This window comes from Sinocyclocheilus grahami, unplaced genomic scaffold (genome assembly GCF_001515645.1).
Source record: "Sinocyclocheilus grahami isolate Dianchi unplaced genomic scaffold, SAMN03320097.WGS_v1.1 scaffold124.1, whole genome shotgun sequence".
Taxonomy (NCBI): Eukaryota; Metazoa; Chordata; class Actinopteri; order Cypriniformes; family Cyprinidae; genus Sinocyclocheilus; species Sinocyclocheilus grahami.
In genome coordinates, this window is record NW_015505303.1 from 469,013 (window position 1) to 492,037 (window position 23,025).

The following is a 23,025-nucleotide window of genomic DNA, read 5'->3' on the forward strand; positions in this document are numbered from 1 at the left end:
TGACCCCAAATTTACAGTATGAATGGTTGAGTATTTGCCAAAATTAAAATTTTATTTCATTTAGATTTTCACTGGGATGACACATTTTCAAATTAAAAAATACAATTAGTAATTTAATTTTCCTAACAAAGCTTGCCAAAATTAAAATAAAAAAATGAATGTGAAAACAAATAGCTACAAATAAAGACAAAATGTATATGAAAATGTAAAGTTCAGTGTTTTTATTAATAAAAGAAACTCCCCAGATTATGTTAGCATGTGACTTTTAATTTGCAAAACACCCTCCCTTTTTATATCTTATTTTATTACTTCTCGGGTATTAAAAGACTTCAGTGGCATGAAGCATGAATGAAGTTAAAGGCATGTAATTACAAGCCAGAGACAAGAACTACAGTACATATCCTGTCTGTGACTCACACACAGGCAGTTCACAGCAATAACATTTGGCGATGCTTAAAATGAAAGGCACCTCTGTGAGGAAGTAACAAGTTGAAACATTTTAAAATAGATTTTGATAACAGAAGGAGAAATCTAAAGCAAGTAACAAGATATTTTCCGCCTCACATCCGTCACGCACACGGATGCCGCATACTCGTACTGTGGTGTGTTTTCAGCAGGGGGACGTGAACGGTAACATTTACAGCCAATTGTTTCCTCTGGCAACACAATGATGGGCTGCATGTGAAAAGGAAAGAAGTCCAAGCAAATCCTATGTAAAACAACAGCGTAGAGTAGGTGCAGTCATTTGTATGCGCTGAAAGCCTTTGCATGCGTTTGGTGTTTGTTTTGAGAGTCAAAGCTCCAGCTCACGCCAACTACCAATAAAAACAGAAGCAACTCTCACACCAAAAATGGACAATACCATCTAGCGCCCTTAGTTGTAGAAGCAAATAAATAAATGTACAGTGATATCATACCTGTTCCCAACAAATGACTGTTTCTGTTCCCGTTGGTCGACACAATTACGATATAAATCAAAAATTCTTCCTAAAACTCTTCAAGGTTAAAATGTACCATTGTGCTAGTCTTACTCTTGTGTTTGGCATCTCCCCATACTGCTGTCATTTCTTCGGCCTCTTGAAGAGTTTGGTAAAGGTGCTCTTCTTGCGGCCCGTGCTGGAGCCTTCAGCGTCGTCTCCTGTGGAGCCGCTGTCCTCGTCCACCAGGATCTTCTTGCCTGTGATCTGAGAGATTCGGCTGCCACCCTTTCCTGTTGGCAGTGACGGGCCGTCCTGCTCGGAGGTGTAGATGAGAGAGCGCATCGAGTCGACTGAGGTGAGGCTAGACGGCTGAGAGTGGATCTCTCCGAGACTGGCACACTTCTCCATGCCAAAGGTCTTTTTCTGCAGCAGTGGGCTGTCAGTGGAGGAACCACCATTAGATCTGGACAGCTTACTGTAGAGTGGAGTTGAGGTGCAGCGCTGGGCGTCTCCGTACTGAGACACTGAGAGAGAGGAATCCGATTCGGACCGGTTCAGATCCCTAGAGGACGGGACAAGGAGAGAAGATGATTTCAGAATCGACGCATTTGCATTTCCTGTTAGTTTCAATTTTTCAACTTCATGTCAACATGAAACCGCACTCGCAACTCATTTACTTCGATAAAGCGCTGTTTTTCCAAGTGAAACATTGTAAATGCAGTTTGCAGTGGAATATGGTGGTGACTACACCCCTCCTGAAACACCTCAACGACCAACAGCACTTTTGACTGAGAAGTCAAAGTCAAGTTGACTCTCAAAAGTCTCTAACTTATTTCAATGACTTTTTAAAAAATCTATCATGATTTGCTATTATTCCCACAACCTTACTATTTATAGCAATGTTAATCAGCATTAAATTGCTGCATTGTTTAATGCATTGGCAAAATTAAAAACTCCAGCAAGTAGCTTTAAACAAGCCAAAACTGAATTATTAAAAAAATTATTGAAAATATTCAAATGATTTAAAAATGTAACATTATAAAATAATTAAATGAATGTGTTATAAGTAGTTATACATAGAAAAAATATTTCCCTATCTGTACAGCCCAGGTAATATCACCTCCTAAAAAAGTTTTTTTCAGAGGCAGAGCCAGTGCTATTTTATTATTATAGTTTTTAATTCAATATTTGTAATAATTTTTTGTTGTGTAGTGTATTGTATTGTGTTTTGTTTTTTTAAATATATTTTTTCCAATATTTTGAATTATTTTTTGTTTTGTATTTTCCGTTTTCATTTTAATTATGTTTAATGAATTTTATTGTTTTAATTTATTAGTTCCTGTTTTTTTTTTAATATTAAAAAAATATATTTTGAATTATTTGTTGTTTTGTATTTTCTGTATTCATTTTAATTTGGATGTTTAATGAATTTTATTGTATTTTGTTATTTTATTATTGTTTTTAAAAAAATATTTTGAATAATTTTTTGTTTGTATTTTCTGTTTTAATTTTAATTTGGATGTTTAATGAATTTTACTGTGTTTTGTTATTTTATTAGTTATTGTTTTTTTAAAATATTTTTTCCAATATTTTTAATTATTTGTTTTTGTTTCTATTTTTTATATAGTTTTGTTACTTTTCCCTCATTCATTCATTCATTCATTTTATTTTCAAGTACCAAAATGGTTTTGGTTTTAGTTTTAGTTAACTTAACCCTGGATGGAACAAGTTTAAATTTAAGTTCAAAATTACGAAGACCTTTTTTCCTTCACTAGAATAATGTCCACAGATAAATTAAGCACAATAAGACCAGGGATGATTGTAAAGAAAGTAAATGGAGTAAACTTTGATTTCATGTTGACTTTTTCATGCTGGATTAGTTCGGTTTCTCACTGTGTTTACATTTAAATAGTTAAATGGAAATTGACTAAAAAGGTTACAGTTCATGACAAGTGAAATTATAATATAATTATAATGTATTACAGATACAAAATTGACATTCACAGAAAACTAAATAAAAAGAACTTTGTTAGCAAATTGTTGTTTAGCATAGAAAACAGTTTAGAAATTTATCAATAACAGGGAATTTGTGGATGGCCTATACACATGCTGTGTGTGTGCACAGCAAACAGTGTGTGAGGTACCCCTCTCTTTCAGTTCTCTGATCACTGCGTGAAGCAGTGAACCCTGTTGGCGGCAGACCTGAGACCGCCTCCATAGAGGTGAAGTATGAGGAACGGTACTGCAGCGCAGCAAAACGAGAGCCGGAGGAGGAAGACAGGAGTGAGGTAGAGACGATGGAGGGATGAGACAGAGAGGAAGACAGCGAAGGCACAGGGAGAAACTCCACGTGGCCGATCGAGTGGCTGCGAGCCTGCCGCACATAGGGGCGACCGGGGGGCCGCAGGGGCCCGGCCTCACTCTCACCGGTCTCTACCAACCTCTGTGAGCTCAGGTTCAGCACGGGGTCTCCGTGTCGCGACCGCAGGGACGTCAGGCTGGGAGCTGAGGAGAGGCACACACACAGATGTTTGTCTGTATTAGTGAGCGGACATTCAAATCATTCAGTCTCTGAGAAAATCTAATCAAGATTCTGTCTCATAATTAATAATATTATAGGTCATCCAAAACGGAGGGCTGTGTATCTGTTACATTTTACAACAGAAATTGATTTGTGACTAGATGAACTAATCATGATTTCATTCATTTGACATCTTTCATGTAATCTTTTCATCACATGTAGGTAATGTTTCACGCCTGCCTTTGTTGCAAAGGATGAACACACATTGGAAGTCACATCTGGGAGGAGTGTGTGATACAGTGATAAAAGCACATTAACTGTGGTTAATGAAGGAAAACAGAGCTAGGGAGGAAACAGAGCTGATGATGTGGCACAGGAAATGAACACGCAAAAGTGTAAAAGCATTGCAAGACTGCAGAGCGAAGAGGATCAGTGTCCACAAAAACTGAGTGATGACAGACATGCGGTTTTCAGCCTGCACGAAAATAATGCAGTAATGTTAGCTGTATGAAACAAGAGGGATGATGACTGTACATTATGCACTTATTACACGGCTACTAACCTAATGAATAAATGGACATGAAATATTGATTTGAGTGAAACAATTTTATGTCAGAAGACCATGGAGTGACACGAGAGATGTGAAATCAGCACAGCTAACTAGGACACTGGGTCTCATTCACCAATAATTGTGTAGATCATGAATATTTACATGCACATGAGAACTTTTCATTAAAAATTCTTGCTTAATCCACACCACATGAATTTCTGAACATTGTTATAATGTCATGAAATTTAGAGTATTCTAAATGAGCAACTGCGTGCCCGAGGTTTTCATGTTGAAATAGACTAAACCATTTATTTAAACATTAATAAGGCCACCAAGAGTGATGTTTTACGTATGTTTGGTTTCAGTTGTTCCTACATTTAGAATATTCAGTTACTGAAGAACCATGGTTTGTTTAAAACGTTTGTATGCAGATTTCATGTACAAATTCGCATGCATGCACAGTTAGTGAATGAAACCCATTGTCGGTTTGCGACAACAACAAATTATACAAATTTAACAGTATATACAAAATCAATGTACAAAAACATTTATGCACAGAATGTTGTAATCGTCCATTCAGAATATTCCAGAGAGCCGTGTAGTAAGTTTAAATACAGACTTTGCACACTGTGCTTAACACTGGGTTTTTTTAACTGCTTTTTGCCAGGGTTTAACAAAATGTTACCCCCTTAATTGTAAAACCAGGGTTGACAGCTTGATTTTAACTCTGGGTTAGCCTTAGCAATGCTAACACCAAGTTGCTGTGTTTAAGACACGTTGTGAATCACTAACCTAGAAACCCAGCAACACTGAACAAAAATAAATGTTAAAGGGGTCATATGATGCGATTTAAATTTTTCCTTTCTCTTTGGAGTGTTACAAGCGCTTGGTGCATAAAGAAGATCTGTAAAGTTGCAAAGACTAAAGTCTCAAATCCAAAGAGATATTCTTTATAAAAGTCGTCAACCACGCCTACCTAAAACGACTCATTCTAACACACCCCCACATGTCTACATCCCGATGTGGAAAGATTTGCCTAACACCGCCCAAATGTTCACGCAAAGAAAGAAGGCGTAATTTTTATTCTCGCTGTAGTATTGTTGTTGCCACCGCTGCCATGTCGTGAAGGATGATATCCGCTTCGTCATGCCTAGAGCTGATCCGTGCTGGTTGCTGAGAAAATAAATATCGCCGGATCGGCTTTCACAGTGGACGAAGCGGAGTCCAGCCCGGGGTCGTCACATGTGGTTGCTGCAAGCCCGCCGGACGCTCCTCCGTCAAATCTGCCGGCTGCGCCGTTCTCAAGCCCACCCGCCGCCGCTCACTCTAGGCCGCCGTTCACTCTTGCCCGCCGCACTCTGCTCACTCTAGGCCGCCGCCCTCCGCTCACTCTAGGTCTCCGGCCTTCGCTCACTCTAGCTAGTTTTATATTTACGTGGCGCGATGCAACGCAATGCGTAAAAAGACAGTATAAGTCATTATAATCAGTAATTATGTCCCCACTGGATGCAACAAATGCCTTGTTTATAATGGGTTTTAATGTTTTTGTCTCGTTGCTCCGGCCGGACAGGGCATCACAATATGGTTAGGGGCGTAACATTTCCGTCACACGCTTGAGGTTGTTAGGCCAATCACAACGCACTGGATAGCTGGCCAATCAGGGCACACCAAGATTTTCAGACGATTTTGTAAAAATCGACGCGTTTCAGAAAGGCAGGGCACAGAGGAGAAACAATAATGTACAGTATGTGGAAAATAATGTGTATTTTGAACCTTAAACCGCATAAACACATTTCATTACACTAAATACACAAAATAATGTTCTTTTTAGCAACATCATATGACCTCTTTAACAAAGGATTAAATGTGTCTGTTTAAGAGCTGGATTCACAATTTCCATCTAGAAGGTCTTAAATGGGCAGTAGGAGTGGCATAGAAGGGTTTGCTTTGTGTTAGCATTGGCTGAGAGAATAAAGGGGGTGCTGCCAACCAGAAGGGATTGGTTTCCACAGGGATTGGCTCTCGGAAGCCACAGGCCAGAGGTCGCTCACTCGCCGATCCATCTGCCAGGCGGCATCTGCGGACATTAGCCAATGATATCACACCACAAAAAGGCAAAGCTCAACGGAAAGCGTAATCGCCATGTATTAGGGTTAGAAAACCGGCCACAGGATCATTTTAATATGGTTATAGACGGCTGAGAAGCTTTATAATAAATATGATCAGATTCAGCACTATTAAAAAAAAGTGTGCGTGATAAACTCACATTGCAGGGTTCCTGGGGAAAGTATGTCCTCATCCATGTCGTCTAGGTCATTGGATAGCAGTAGGTGTTGGGGTACAGCAGGGCGGATGCCCAGGAAAGCAGGGTCCAGGTTGAGGGCAGAGGCCAGAGACGACATGCCAGGGTTATTGACAATATTAAACCCTGTCAGAATCTCAATTTTCTGCCATCGATGAAGCTTTTCTCTCAGAGCAGCAGTCACTTCTCCCAGAGCCTGTCTGCAGAAGTGAGAGAGAAAGAGAGGTGAGGTTTGGTTTGGTTGCTCTACACTCTTATAGGGGTCATCGGATGCCCATTTTCCACAAGTTGATATGATTCTTTAGAGTCTTAATGAAAAGTCTATAACATACTTTGGTTAAAATTTCTCAATGGTAGTGTAAAAGACACCCTTTTTACTTTGTTAAAATCAGCTATTTTCAGAGCGAGCCGTTTGGTGCATCTCCCTTTAAATGCTAATGAGCTCTGCTCACCCCGCTCCTCTCTTCTGTGGGGTGCAGCTGTCCTGTTTACTTTAGCTGCATTTAGCCATGAAACTTGCTAACTAGCACATTATTAGGAAAGGCAATTTGCAAAGATTCATAAAAAACCCTTATACTCACGTGACCCCTTTAAAAAAAGGCTCTTATCTATGGTTCCATGAAGAATATCTATCAAACCTTTTCTAAGAAAAAGTTCTTAAAATAGTTATTTTAAAAAGCCCTCCTTTTGGAACCTTTAATTTTTAGTTGTGCAAGTTAAAATGAGTCTTTATCTCTGGTGACTCACTTGGCTGAGAGGATTTTGTGATCAACGTCGTCCAGTGAAGAGCTGTGGGCCACATGGAACGTCCCAAAGATAGTTCCTCTCTTCTTCTTGATTTTTTCTGCCTGTTATTGTGGCCACAACTTCATAATTAATGGATGTTCAGCTAGTAGAACAGGCTAAATGATTTAATATTCAGTTAAAGCATGTAATCTATGAGTATTTGAACATTTTACCCCTTCTTTAGCAACTATGAGCTGTCTTTCCGCTTGCTGTTTCTTAATGTTGTAGTACTGTACTTCCACCTCGTGTGTGAGCTGCAGCCATTTCTGCAGAGCTTCAGGAGGAGACCAGCCGCTCCTCAACTCCAGCTCCCTTTCAGCCTTCTTCAGAGCCATTCGCACCTAAAACAAACACAAACTCATAAATATTGGCTGTGTTTCAATGTTTTGAGGAGGGAATTGTGTAAAACCTCTTCTGTGCCACTTCAGCAGTTCCCATGGTAATGGGACACCTGTTAACTGAAGGTGAGTCTGCGAGGGTATCCAAACATGTTGCTAATAAGCGAATGGTGAAAAGAGGCATGTGTTTTGGTATAAACATGCTATTATTTTACTAGAGTTTGGAAGACTGATAGAAAAAAAGTACCCTCTTTTCAACAAAATAAATTTAAGGGGAGGTACTACACATATAAATGATTTTTTTGCAATATTTTGCATTCAAATAATAGATTTGCATGTAAATAATAGATTTACAATTAATTTTTTTTATCTTATGTTTTTATAAATGCTATGCATTTAAATGAAATTTGGCATTGTATTTTTACTGGACTATATAATATTTTTTTGTGAAACGAACATATTTAATGAGGCAATGCCTAATTTGCATATTTGAAATAAATGACTGTGGCAAAGTTGTTGCATCTGGCAAGGTTTCATTTTGATTAAAGTAAAAAATAAAAAAAAACCCTTCTCACAAGTTGTACCGCCTGTTAATAAGGCCTTGTGATACCTGTTCCAGCTCTTGCTCTGCATATTTCTGTCTGCTCAACTCGTTCACGGTTCCCTCACGCAGTTCTCGTAGTCTTTGCGCCTCGTGCTTTGCTGCATCAATCTCGTTTCGCATCTCTCGCTCCAGGTTGACCTTCTCCTCCGCCACCGTGTGATGTTCTTCCTGTGCAATCTGCAGCCTAAACATAAACACATTATCAATCTCACTGAACCACACCATAGACTTCTTACTTAACCAACCAGTTAATGTAGTTTCCCTCAGTAATCAGCAGGTGGCACGCTGCAGAAAAGAGTAAACAGACATGAAAAGGGAACTGCAAAACACTACCACACCTCTTCCTTATCATGACAGCTGAACAAGATGTGGCTTGTACAGTGTGGTAATTCTGTGGTAAAACTTCCTTACAGCTTTACAGGGAAATCCTATCTCTCAGCTATACACGGGAAGACTGTTTAGAGTTTCCAGGACATGGATGGCTAAATTTAGTTATTAATGTGCCTTGATGCATTTGATTGACAAGAAGTCTTTGATTCAATTTCAAATAATTGCAATCAGCTTTGTTTAGCATATCTGTGATATTATTACAGTGTAATATTTCCTAGGATTTTGGTTGATGCATTTTTCTCCTTTATTAGTCAAAGAAATGAGAATGAAAGAGAAAGAGAGTGGGTGGATGGGGGGGGGGGCATAAAAGTGGAGAGGACTGCACAGGGTAGCCTTCTCTCCTCCTGACGTAGTCCCAGTTCAAACAGGAAGTGAGGTATAAATCAAACTGTCACTGATATGACAGCGGCCAAGGCAGAGTGTAACACTCATAACTTGGAGGGGAGCAGAAGATAAATGAAAAGGAAGGAAATGAACAGCAGAGAACAAGCAGAAAAATTCATAAGGAAAAAAAACAAGACAGATAGATAAATAGACAGACAGACAACAGCTAGATAGCTAGATATATAGGCAGACGATAAATACATAGATATATACAGTAGATAGACAGACAGACAGACAGATAGATAGATAGGTGTATATACAGACAGATATGTGAAATATGAAATGTAAAATATGAAAGCCTTTTGCCACAGAAATGCCAGTTGCATCACACAGGACGGAAGTGGAAACAAGGTGTCCTGATCTCTGTTCCAAACGGGATTTAGTGTGAAGGATATGACAGAAATGCCACGCACTCAGATCCATGTGCTGCTCTGAAACACCGGCCATACCTACACTGTGACTTAATCACATTACACTCAACAAACATTCCTCTTTTCTTGAACAAACTAATATAGATCACCAAACTGCATCCTTCTCCTTATAAGGCCACTGCTTTAAATTAATGCACCGTAAAGAAAAAATGTTTCTCCGGGACCTCTAACCTCTGAAAAAAGACAGAGACACATTCTCTGTTCTGCCTCAGTGCAGTGGGCGCCAGCTGAACTGAGAGTGCAGCATGATAGAGCAATTGTCTGAAATACTCCGAGCCGGATTCGGCACAGCACTGCCCGTCCTTTTGCCATTTAAGGACTTTTGAGGGATGCTTGTATCACCCTGCAAGAGTCTTTTGACCTGAACAGACAAAGATAGTAGGAAATGAAAACACTTCCACTGCATAGACAAATTCCTCTTTTTGTCTTTAAATAAAACATTAGCATAGATTTGTTTCAAGTCACTTTAGACCTAATAAGTGTGTATTCGTAGTAGTTTCTGTCTTGTAAACATTAACGTTTCAATAAAACATGAACTTTTTAGGAATTATTGATCTAATTACGACCGGCTGCCATTGAAAATGGCCAATATATACAGTTTTTGTGTTTTTGAAAGAAGTCTCCTGCATTTATTTGCTCAAAAATACAGTAAAAACAGCAACTTTGTAGTAACATCGAAATATTATTACTTATTAATATTATTATTAAAATAGCTTTTTAAAAATATACAGTTTATTCATGTGATGCAAAGCTGAATTTTCAACAGTCATTATTTCAGTCTTTAGTGTCACATAGACAGCAAGGATCCTGCACACAAAAAGTATTCTTGTAGCTTCGTAAAATTACGGTTGAACCATTGATGTCACATGGATTATTTTAATGATCTCCTTGCTACGTCTCTGAGCCTTGATCATGTAAGGATCCTTGCTGTCTATGGAGGGTCTGAGAGCTCTCGGAATTTATCAAAAATATCCTAATTTGTGTTCTGAAGATGAACGAAGGTCTTACGGGTTTGGAACGACATGAGGGTGAGAAATTAATGACAGAATTTTCATTTTTGGGTGAACTATCCCTTTAAGACTAGCTGCCATGGAAAACAACCAATACATGTTGGTCTAGATAAATAGCTGTATTCTGTACATTTGACTCATGTATGAAAATTTGTCTTCCAAATACGATAATTTTGAGCTTCTGGTACGATACTTGGACATTTCCAATCTGGCAACACTGTTAAAGCCTCTATGTTCTAATATTTCATCATCCAGGATGTCTGGAACGGACTAGCATTTCAAATAAAAATAAACATTTGACGATACTAAGTATAGCTGCTCCTAATTCAGAAACCAGACTAAATGTACTTTCAATCAGTAACAAAAATAAAGGTATTTTCTAGGTTATTTTCAAACTTAACTGTGGCAAGCTGTTGATTACCACAGACACATTCATATTCATCCCTCACTGTGTAGTGGAGGTGTTTACAGTAACTACAACAGGCTTTACTGTGAATAAACATTTAAAATATGCAATTAATCACCCTAACGTGTTAGCATGAGACTAGACCTGACAAAATCACTTAGCAATCCTGTGATGTCATGACCAGTTAAAAAGTAAAGTTTTTTTTTCTTTTGCTTAAGATGTGATGTAACCATCTGTGAAAGACTGTTTACAATACAGTTCTTCAAATTCAACCAACATAAATTCATTGCTAACTTACAAACAGACATTCCTCCATCTAGAAAAGTAGTCCTGCCTCAATAAGATGATTTAGAAGACATTTTTTTAAACTGTGCATCATGAAATATGAGCCTCGCAGTTCCACTTTAAAGCCCTTCCGGCCTCTTAGCTGCTTTTTTGCTGTAAGCCTGTTTCCTGTTCATTTATAATACAAACTGAGTGCTTACTTCTGCTGCATGTCCAGCAGGCTCTGCTCAGCTCTCTGAAGCCCTTCGAGGTCCTTCATCATTTTGCCAACGTGGTCCCTAGAATTCCGGTTCTGGATGTAGGCAAACCAGCAGCCCCCCACTCCAATGATTATAGACACCACCAGCATCAAGTCCTTCAAGTGACTGTGTCTGCTCACTGCCAAAAAGACCAAAAAACAACAACACTTGAGGAACAATAAAGTTGATTGTCCACCCTACAATTACAATCCTGTCATCATTTGCTCACTATCATATTGTTCCAAACTTTATTTTTTTCCCGTAAAAACACAAGAGAGGTTCAGTTGAATGTTGAGGTTGCTCTTTTCTGTAAAATGAAAGCACCTATTAACCATGGACATCATATTATATTCTCCGTTTTTTTATTTCCCCCAATCTGTGTCTTTGGCATTTTCTATATTCAGTTCAAAAGTTTGGGGTTGTTAAGATTTTTTAAAAAGTTTTTGAAAGAAGTCCCTTATGCTCATCAAGGCCTCATTTATTTGATCAAAAACACAATAAAAACAGTAATATCGTGAAATATTATTACAATTTAAAAAATTGTTAGTAAAAATGGTTTTCTTAGTTAATATATTTTAAAATGTGATTTATTCCTGTGGAGGCAAAGCTGAATTTTCAGCATCATTACTCCAGTCTTCAGTCACACATCTTTCAGAATTCATACTACGGTAATATGATGATGTGCTCAATAAATATTTCTTATAACTATCAAGGCTAAAAACAGTTGAGCTGCTTAATATTTTTGAGTATTTTTTGTGAATTTTATGATGATTCTATGATAAATAGAATGCTCAAAAAAACATTCATTTGAAAAAAACAGAAATTCTTTGTAACATTACATATGTCTTCACTCTGTCACTTTTGATCATTTTAATGCATCCTTGCTGAATAAAGGTATTAATTTCTTTAAATAACAGTGACAGTAGTGTATGAATGAATGTACACAGTGCTGTATGCATTAGTGTATCATAGTCTAAAGACAGTGATGTCATGTGGGAATTATGACTCTTTTTCAACATACATTCCATTCGTGACCCCAGCTGACCCTGACATGGCCGAATCAAATGAGTGTTTTCTTTCCAATGCTCATGTCTGCAATCTTCTGTTAACGTCCATTTTCAATGTTGTTTTTCATACCAAAATAAAACAGTTAAAGTATTTGACTAATGGGTCGAGAATGCTTTCATCATGTCAACCAAAAAATGGAATATATCGCAGTTAAACATAACAAATAAAACCAGAATATTCTTTTTAAAACAGACTTTACCAGGATATGCAAGTGTGGACTGACTTGCCTTTCTATGAACTAACAAAATCACAAGCCCAGGAAGAAGGTATATGGAAAAGCGCCCAGGATTTTTTGGCAGGAGTAATACATCAAATTAGGGTCTGCTCAGGCTGATTGTCTTCCTGTCTCTACAACTCCAGCCTAACATATGTGACTGTTGCACAACATTGTGATACAAATTTAAAACAGACACACATACCGCTTTTAGCAAGAACAGTAATACAAACAAGTAGTAATCTACTTGAATGAAATGCTCCCAGTTAGGATCTAACCATGCATGACACATATACACATCAGCAGTTCTCTATCACATCTGTCTTAATCTATTTTGCATGCAGAAATGACGGCAATAAATAACTCCAGAGAGGTGTTCCCCACAATGGTGGTGGCATCAGCTGTGTAATGGGATGATTTGGATGACTGGATTAGCAAGAGCTATTTCCATCTGCGATTTCGCTGCTCAGATCCTGCCCAGGAAAATGGCAGGTGACGGGACATGCCAAAAGTATTTGTGAGTGGACGTGTTGAATCCTTCAACCTTGAAGCTCACCCATCCTAACCGGCTTGATTTGGGCTCAGGTTAAATCTCCTGTGGGTTTACTGAAGCCAGCACATGATGAACTTCCGTCTTGGATTTCCTTTTCACTAGTGTTTGATAAAAGAACTCTATGAATGTACATAAAGGAGTGTTTTGTTTGCATACATAATCTTTGACCAGGTCTAGGGATTTTGGATGGCAGAGCGTCCTCATTTCTTCACGTGTAAGTGCTGAAGCTAAAATTTGTAAACAGACACTAGGCTGATTTTCCATTAGTGATACAACACCATGAGACACTGTTGTAAGATCGTCTGGAATAGTGAGGAACCTTCTACCGTGGACAGTATAAACAGTGACCGGAGAGGCAAATAACTGCCATAACTGAGATTATTAAGAGGCTCTGGACGGAATCTGGATCCGGGAGGGATCAACCAATCGGCGACAGACCAGACAATTCACAGATGCATTGGTATATTTATACAGTATATAAAGTGATAACATCAAATTCCTTCAATTAGTTTGACTTTACAAAAAATACAAGGCTCCAAATAATTTTTTAAATATTGTTAACCAAACACAAAGCCTCCATCAAATGAAAAAATAAAAAGTCAACAAATTTAATTTCAAACAGAGATCTAGACTTGGGCTAGTAAACTACCACATAGCAATCACTCAGCGCAAGAGTGTTTATGGATGTCGCGGCCCACCAAATACTATCATTCTCATGCTTGGGACCCCGATCTCAAAATTTTAAAGGCATCTATAGTTTCTTGCTTAAAGATTAAAATCAATCTAAAATGTGAAAAATCACTAATATAAATATTTCTAAAATATTATTTGAAAAATGTTTTGCTTCAATTATATTACGATATTATGTTTTTTTTAAAAACTTTTTTACTTCTCATACTATAAAATGTGTGGTACTATCGTGAATGTGTGTCGAAGACTGACAGGGAAGAGAAGAAATTGTTGAATAAAGAAAAAGTATTCTCATAGCTTCCTAAAATTACGTTTAAACCACTGATGTTACGTGGATTATTTTAACGATGTCCTAACTACCTTTTCTGGGCCTTGAATTGTGTCAGCTATGTTGCTGTCTATGCAGGGTCAGAAAGCTCTCGGATTTCATCATAAATATCTTAATTTGTGTTCAGAAAATGAACAAAGGTCTTACGGGTTTGAAACGACATGAGGGTGAGTAATTAATGACAGAATTTTCATTTTTGAACATTAAAAACAATTTTTTTAATTAGGCTGTGTTTTACTCACCCCGAGGCATCCTAGGTGTATATGACTTTCTTCTTTCAGACAAATCCAGTCGGAGTTATGTTAAAAATGGTCTTTGATCTTTCAAGCTCCATCATTGCATTCAGTGGGTGTTGCAGTGCATCAGTCCAAAAGAAGTTAAATAAAAATCGCCCATCCATAAAAAAAAAGTGTCTCACACGGCTCCGAGGGGTGAACAAAGGCCTCCTGCAGCGAATCGATGTGTTTTTGTAAGAAAAATATCCATATTCAAAATGTAATAATCACTTTAATGTAGCTTGCGCCAACAGTTGTACACAGAAGCAGTTCCGGGAGCATGACGTATGAGGTCAGCGTTGCACATGCGCCGGTGAGTCTCGTGAAAACCAACGTTTGTTTACAGGATCAAAGGAAGCAAAGTTTCCTTACTTTAGCAAAGGAAAACCAGTCTCCTCTTGGCTTATATGGAAATCCTCTGACATTCTTCTTTACAAATCCTCGTTTTGTACTTCTAATTCTTGACCATTGTTTTGTTTTGATCTCACCCCTGCGTTTCCACGTGCGTCACTTCTGAGCGGCGCAAAGCCGACCTCATACGTCATTCCCCCGGAACTGCCCGGAACTACAGTGAGCGCAAGCTAGATTCAAGTGATATTTTTCTTACAAAAACGCATCGATTCACTACAGAAGGCCTTTGTTCACCCCTCGGAGCCGTGTGAGACACTTTTTTTTTATGGATGGGCGATTTTTATTTAAGTTCTTTTGGACTGAAGCAATGCAACACCCGCTGAGTGGCATTAAACAGCTTGAAAGATCAAAGACAATTTTTAATATAACTCTGACTGGATTCGTCTGAAAGAAGAAAGTCATATACACCTAGGATGCCTCGGGGGTGAGTAAAACGCAGCCTAATTTTCATTTTTGGGTGAACTAACCCAAAAGCACTTTTCTTACTACCAACATCTTTAACAGGTTTGACTCTGGCTGATGTTCTAGGTAAATACATTCACATGAACTGTCAATCATATGAATGCACTCAACCTTTTCCAGGTCTCTCACCTATTTATTGATAACATCTGTCCCATCATCCCTCGCTTCTCTGTTTCACCAGCTGTACTTCAGTATCACGCTGTAACGGTTGACATTAATGGGACATACCTCTTCTGTCTGGCTCTTGTACTCCAATAAGCCTGGCTATTTTCAGATGCAGAAGATATTTGCTCATGAGAAAAGAAAACAGACTAAACCTTCCCTTGATTTCAGCACGTAACGAGCAATGAATACAACAGTCTGGACTTCATCCAGAGAACCCTCTGCAAACATCAATCCAGAAAAACTTGTTATGCCTCACAGAACATTTCCAAGCTAGTGTTTTTCTAAAACCTCTAAAATAGGAAGTAGAATTAAGAAAATGGTTCCAACAATTCAGTTGAAAGATAAAGCAAATAACTTAAATGGATAAATTGTCTGGATCCAACCCTTACAAAGATCTGAGGTGACCGAACACTTGAGAAGAGATGATGCCAACCCCCCAGAAGACCTCAGATGATGCTAACCCTGAACAACATAAAACTACCAAATTTAGCTTAATCACAATGTTTAATCGCAGTCGCAAAGTTTAATCGCAACATATAATCATTGCAGCTAATAGTGTTCACCGTCTGTTTGATTATGTGTAATTTGTAACTAACTGCACGATTCTTACTGTACATTTCTGCCGTAGTCACCACTAATAACCTACTCCTAAATATAATGTAGAAACTTAATATTTTCTGTAAAACTGCTTTGCAACGATTGGTATTGTTAAAAGCGCTATACAAATAAACTTGAATTGAACTGAAAATAATTCTACTTCTGGAAACCAATCAGTCTATACAGCATTTCAGTCATACTAAAACAACAAAATGAACAAAAATAGTGATTCTTCTATTAATATTTGTGTAATGATGCAACTCTAATATGATTAATGGACCGTTCAAATGAATTAAACTTATCAACTCTTGCCAACAAACAGATTAATTCAAATGGACCGTTTTAACTGATTCACAATAATGAATCGATCTTACCAACTCTTGCCAATAAATCAGAATTAATTCAAATGGACAGTTTGAATTGATTCACAGAAATGAATTAAATACCAATTCTTGTCAATAAGAATTAATTCATTAAAAGAAATGAAGTGATCTTTCCAAAACTTGCAGATGAATCAAAATTAAGTTAATTAATTAGAATGGACAGTTTAAACTGATTCACAGAAATGAATCTTTCACAATCTCACCCCTGAATCAGAAATTATTGATTCAAATGGAGAGTTTCAAAAGGATTTACAGAAATTAATCAAATTTATTGCCAATAAATTAGAATCTATTAATCTGAATGGACAGTTGGAACTGATCCACGGAAATGAATCAAACTTACCAACACTTGCCAATGAATCATAAAAGATTAATTTAAATGGACAGTAATCAAACTCATTCAATGAAATGAATCAAACTTATTGCCAAAAAAAAAATCTGAATTAATTAATTTAAATGGACATTTTGAACTGATTCACGGAAATGAATCAAAATGACCAACTCTTGCCAATGAATTAGAATTTTTTCATTCAAGTGGACAGTTTCAATTGAATCAATATTACCTAATCTTGCCTACTTTTGCTACTTGAGTTTAAATCAGGGACACTATTTAAACATCTCAAACTCACAAGTCATGAGACAACATATACAGTATAATATATAACCACAAATATATGCTACTCACTTGGAGATCCAAAAAGCACTGTGTCCAGAGCCTTCAGCTGTAGTTTCTGTGCATGACTGCGGTCTGGTATCTTCAGCACGGACAGAAGCAGGGTGGCATTTTTCACAGCAAGTCTGTGAATGGAACCATCTTGATCACCGAATTCACTTCAGTCCAAAAGCTGAAAAACTAACGTTAGAGATGCTAACTGTAAGCTTCCTCACCTGGGCAGAGCTTTTCCACTGATGTCATTCTTCCTGAAAGAATCAACATACTGAGGTAACTCCACACAGTTGATGAGCCACTTTTCAGCTTCCTCTACTGTCCAGCTATACTCTACAGACAAAAAAATCGTTAAGTGCCGCTAGTGGTTTACATATACATTTACATTTAGTCATTTAGCAGACGCTTTTATCCAAAGTGACTTACAAATGAGGACAATAAAAGCAGTCAAAACCAGTGTTGGGGAAAGTTCGTTTTAAAAGTAATGCATTACAATATTGCATTACTCCATAAAAAAAGTAACTAATTACTTTACTTAGTTACTTTTTATGGAAAGTAATGCATTACGCTACTTTTGCGTTACTTTTTAAATCTGGACAGGGCTTGCTTGTTTGTTTTTAAAATAAAAAAGTTATATTTTTCACACCAAAAGTGAAATGAATAAGCCTCAGGCTGAAGGAAAAGTAAATTTAGGTTCTTACAGTAGAATGCAGAAGAAGAAATTTCAACACACTTCAGCAATAAAAAAAAAGACACACAAATGTTTGTCTAGAGTCATTTTTGCTTATTAGTATGATTAAACTGGATCATCGAAGGTCAAAACCAAAGACATTGGTTAATAGAATGGGATTCAATACATAAAGGATATTTGTGTTGTTTAACATTTAATTATTGCAGGTTCGCGTCATATTCTGAGTTGCATTATTTTTATTCATTTTGAGGAATACTGAATCTGTGAATTAATGCATATTCATATTTATTTTAGAACTACAGTAACATCTTCTGATTTCTGTCACCATGGCAACACCAGAGCTGTCAATCAATAAATTTGAAAAAAAAGTAACTTGCGTTACTTATTTGAAAAAGTAATATTCTCTTGTAAATTAAAAAGTAATGCGTTACTTTACTAGTTACTTGAAAAAAGTAATCTGATTACGTAACTGGCGCTACTTGTAATGCGTTACCCCCAACACTGGTCAAAACTAACAAAAAAGCAACAATATATAAGTGCAAATGACAAGTCTCGGTTAGCCTAACGCAGTACACGTATATATATATATATATATATATTATACACACACACATATACACACACACACAAAGAAAAACAAGTAGATAGAATAGAAAAAATAGAAAGCCAGTGTTTGTTTGTTTTTTGTTGTTGTTTTTTAAAATAAAAATAAAATAAAAAAAGAAGATAAATATAGATAAAGTAGAATTAAAATAGAATAGAAAGTGTTAGAGTTAGAGGGTCAAATAAAGGTGGAACAGATGTGTTTTTAGTCGTTTCTTGAAGATGGTTAAGGACTCAGCTGCTCGGATTGATTTGGGCAGGTCATTCCACCAGGAGGGAACAGTTAATGAAAAAATTATGGTTTAGGGTGCAAGAGGACACTGAGAATATTGCCATGGAAGATATATTGAACAAATGATGGAAGCTTGATGCTTTCAGTTCCACAAACCTAATGCTTTCACTTCTACATGCAGGTAAGGTGGTGTGGGTTTATAATGTGGACTATCTGGGATGATTTTAAAATGACTTTAAAATGGTTAAATGCTTTTCACTGAAATAATTAGCCTGATGAGATGTGTGCAAACCTTCAGAGGCCTTCCAGGAATTCCACATGTCCTCCACTGTGATCAGCATATCTGCTCTATGGAAGCTGTTGTGTTTTCCTTTAGGGTCGTGGTACTTCAAGTCTTCCCTTAGAAACTGTTTGAGGAAACAAAGACTGGATGTTAGAATTCTCTGATGTGGTGGTTCTCATCTGATGGGTTGCGACTCAAAAATGGGTCACAGTTTGTTCTGATAGGGTCACATGCAGCTGGTAAAAAAAGCGTGAACGCAACTGTATAAACATGTTTATTAAGTATTGCAAAAATAAATAGGCATAACAATTTTCAAATGCAAGGAGAAAAATCCAGCACCCAGATCTTAGCAATAAAACAGTCACATGCTAGTCTAGACTTGATTGTTTGTGCTTCTAGAAGACATTTCTTTTTACAGCACTGTGTATTTGCATAATTCAACATTTGGCAAGAGACGTAAAGTCACAGCAAACAGTTGATTAACTTGTAATGTTTGTCTTGGGTTGTTGTGATCCAGTAGTTCTACTGTAGAGCCTCAGACAACCTACATTATGTAAACGCTGACAGTTTCACTGGGTCCAGTCGCTTCACGATCCCTCAGATCAGCTCTGACTGTGGTAAAGGTTACACTCACAGGACCGTCTATGTCCTTGGGCAGGCTGCTGTCGGTCAGCAGTAATACTGTTTACTCAGAGTGCTCAGATGTGACATTCTCATGAAAAAGGACTCGCTTTGGGTGATTCAAAGAGAATACAGAGTGCTTTTTATAGCCTATGTTCATAACCCATAATCATGGCGAATCACTTTTGTTTGCATGCAAAAGTGTCATGCCCATCAAACTGATGGTGACAGGCAGATCCAAAAATGGATTTTGAATTTCCTTTAGCCAAAAAAAAAAAAAAAGAGTTTGTATCTTTGATAATTAGGTTGCATGACTATTGTAAAAAATGTTACAGAAAAAAACATATTGTACCAAAGTGTCTGAAATGTAGTGACTGCAATCACTCATCTAAATTTAGTCCAATTGAGTCACACTTTCCAAAGATCATTTGCTTTAAACATACAATTCCACCCACCTATCACAAACTACTATGACTATAACTACTATGAGTTAAGTAAAACTAACAAAAAAAACATACCAAAAATACATAATCACTATTCAAATGTTTGGGGTGAGTACAATTTGAAAGAAAACATTTTTTAAAGTTTTTTTTTTTTTTGTCTTTTATGCTCACAAAGCTTGCATTTATTATATTTTAGAAATACAGAAAAACATTTTAATTCTGTGAGATATTACCAATTGAAAATATTTTAATAATGTACATTTTAAAATGTAATTTATTCCTGTGATGGCAAAGCTGAATTTTTAGCATCATTACTCCAGTCTTCAGTGTCACATGATCGTTCAGAAATCATTCAAAAATGCAGATTTGGTGCTCAAGAAACATTTATTATTATCAAAGATTAAAAAGTTGTACTTTTTAGTATTCATTTACTATTTTTTGTATTCATTTGTTTTAAAAAAAAGTTATAGACCCCAAAAGTTTAAAAAAGTTTTAATCTCTAAATTTATTATTAAAAATGATAAATGTATAATAAAAAAGACATGTTCCCCATTTAAAAATCACAGTTGAAAGATGAAAAAACCCTATAACAACGTGTAATGTATGTTCTTCTTCTCTGTAAAAGTTTTGCAACACACTCAGACTTGTACCAGTACAGCTGTACACTGCAAGCCAGTATGTTGTACTTCACTGTGCTGCATTGTCGTACTGTCAAGTATTTGTAAAGCGCTTTTGACAATACATATTTCAAAGTAGCTTTACAGAGATCTATGTCTCTAGTAAGCAAGACAAAAGCCACTGTGTCCTTTCAAGCAAGCACTTGTTTGTACATTGGGCACAGTGCACTGTGCTGCAATGTCAACCTCTCAACACAGCAGACCACAAAACCACACACAAATGCTGCAGCCCTCACCCCATCCGTCTCTGTCACGTCCACGCTGCCGTCTGCATCATCGTCCATGTCTTTGTGAATGCTGCGGATGGCCTCGAAACTTAGCAGAGCGTTTTCATCATGGCAAAGAAGCTCATCGATACCACACAGTTCTGAAGAGAGAAAAGAGCAATATATAAGACAAGTCCACTTTTTTACACAACTGTTATGTTACAAAACCTAGTAAGTTAACAGAGGGATCATTTTAAGCAACATGACCACTGTACCACAAGGTAGCCAAAATAACTGCCACCCAAGATATTGACCAAACTCTATGGCAGCATTGCATGTATTCAAAGAACACAATACCATATTTCAATATGTGAAGCTTAGTGAAAAATACATCCAAGATGGAAAACAAGAAATACACTTATTAGAACAAATACACTTAGATGTTTCAGCCTTGGCGGCCTTCGTATTTTTTCCCACAGATATTTTCAAAAAGTCTAAATATATAGTATAACCAAAGTTAAAATGCTACAAGGTGTGAATCAACCAATCTAACTATCTATGAGATGAATCACGACATTGCAAACTCTGATTTGAAGCAAAATATTATTTCTATCACGACAACTCTCTGAAGATTTTAGCATGGTAATGGATATGACAATGTTAATGTATTCGGTCTTTGCAAAATAGATCTGCTACACTGCTGCTTTAGATTATTGCAAAGCAAGTACAGTAACTTGCTACTGCCAATACATACACTGATACAGTGCTATGAGTATTTAAGACCGTGTCTACACCAGACGCAACAATTGATGTGTTGCCCTGTGCTGCAACAGCTAAAGTCTGTCTATGCTGGAAGTGACAAAGCGACAGTTGCAGATCATTTGAACTTTATGTCAGTACGTCATAAATAGAACGAGGCAGCAGTTTACTGTCGGGGATTTGTCGTGTTGCGCTGCGCCACATCCAGTGTAGAGAGCATCGCTGATTATAATGAGTTCTATAGTATTTTGTTGTGCCGCGCCACTCGCGTCCGGTGTAGACATGGTGTAAGGCATACTGCCGCTGCACAAAACCCATAAAAAATAACCTGTAGCAGATCTATACAGGTGGAGCTGGGGAGGTGGAGGGCTTCAGAGGAACTTTGAAAGTGTGCTGTGAGCTGCTCTAGCGAATGCTAACCAGCCATTTAAATGTAAAGCAGCAAGCTCATTGGCTGCGTATGCAACATGAACCAATCAGCTTGTGCCAAGTAGTTTAACGCTGTGAATATCATCAGTTTGCGTAAACGACCCATCAGCCTGCAACATCAAGAGTTTCATGACAGAACTTGGCATTTAAAAAAAAGAATCAAACAAAAAGACAAAGCTACAAGGCTGTGTAGGCTACTTAATGGCTTTAATGAGGGAAAGAACTACAATCCCATGAAGTATTGTGAACAACCAAACTGAATGGCACATACTGTAATAGGTGATTATTGATTGGTGGATATTTCTTTGCAGAATTATGGATGATGACAACACGATTATTTAAAAAAAATACGTTGAAATAATCAATGGGATTTTTCATTTTGGAACCTAGTCACTGCACTGAAATATCTATTGAAGTATTACACTGTTAGCGTAATAAGATGTTAACTACAAATGGCATTAATTGTACACAGTTAACTGTGTTTTGCAACACAGCTAATATGCACTAACTCATTGCAATCATTCTGGGCAAATTTGCTTCTTAAGCAACATACAATTGCATACAAAAAAACACAAAAGAAAACATCTGGAGTGTCTTACTGTATCTATTATAAACTGCACAAAAAAGCCAAGTTAAAAGCCTTCTTCAAGAGCACAAAAGGCCTATTCAGACCCAAATGACCTTGAAATGAAAATGACTTTCATTTAGTCCCCTCAGTGAAATTCATGCATCATCGATGGGTAATGTTTAAATCAAATTCAGACTCATTAAAAAGGTTATCTGTCATTTCACCAGCAAGAACGGCAACTGTACTTGTCTATAGAGTTTGGAAAGTAAGGATAAGGAACTGATCACTTAGTGATGATGTACAGCTGAAAACTGAGCCAACAATGGTGCCTTTGTAAGGGTCCAATATTTGAGCCCACTGTAACAGGAGAGTTCAATTTGAGGGTGACGCTCATACAGTTGGTAACATATCCACGTAAGAGCCATAGAGTAACTTTTAAACTATTTATAGATGGAGACACAGCACAGCTTCTGAGGTATTGTAGATATTGCTGTTATATGGCGGTGTGCAGGAGTGGATGTCCTGGAGTTAAGC

At 37.3% G+C, this 23,025-nt stretch overlaps 1 protein-coding gene across 1 annotated transcript; it reads right to left on the bottom strand.

The window, feature by feature from the left end:
• Positions 1–205: 205 nt before the first annotated feature.
• Positions 206–22,445, bottom strand: LOC107590093 (stromal interaction molecule 1-like). Its single transcript, XM_016278711.1, has 13 exons — positions 22,433–22,445; positions 20,766–20,896; positions 18,798–18,912; positions 17,201–17,312; positions 16,998–17,110; positions 11,128–11,305; positions 8,028–8,205; positions 7,253–7,420; positions 7,041–7,141; positions 6,258–6,493; positions 5,982–6,068; positions 3,362–3,425; positions 206–1,482 (listed from the first exon to the last, which is right to left on the bottom strand). Exons 1-13 carry the CDS (start codon positions 22,443–22,445, stop codon positions 1,062–1,064), a joined length of 1,917 nt encoding a protein of 638 aa, XP_016134197.1. The 3' UTR covers positions 206–1,061.
• Positions 22,446–23,025: the final 580 nt, after the last annotated feature.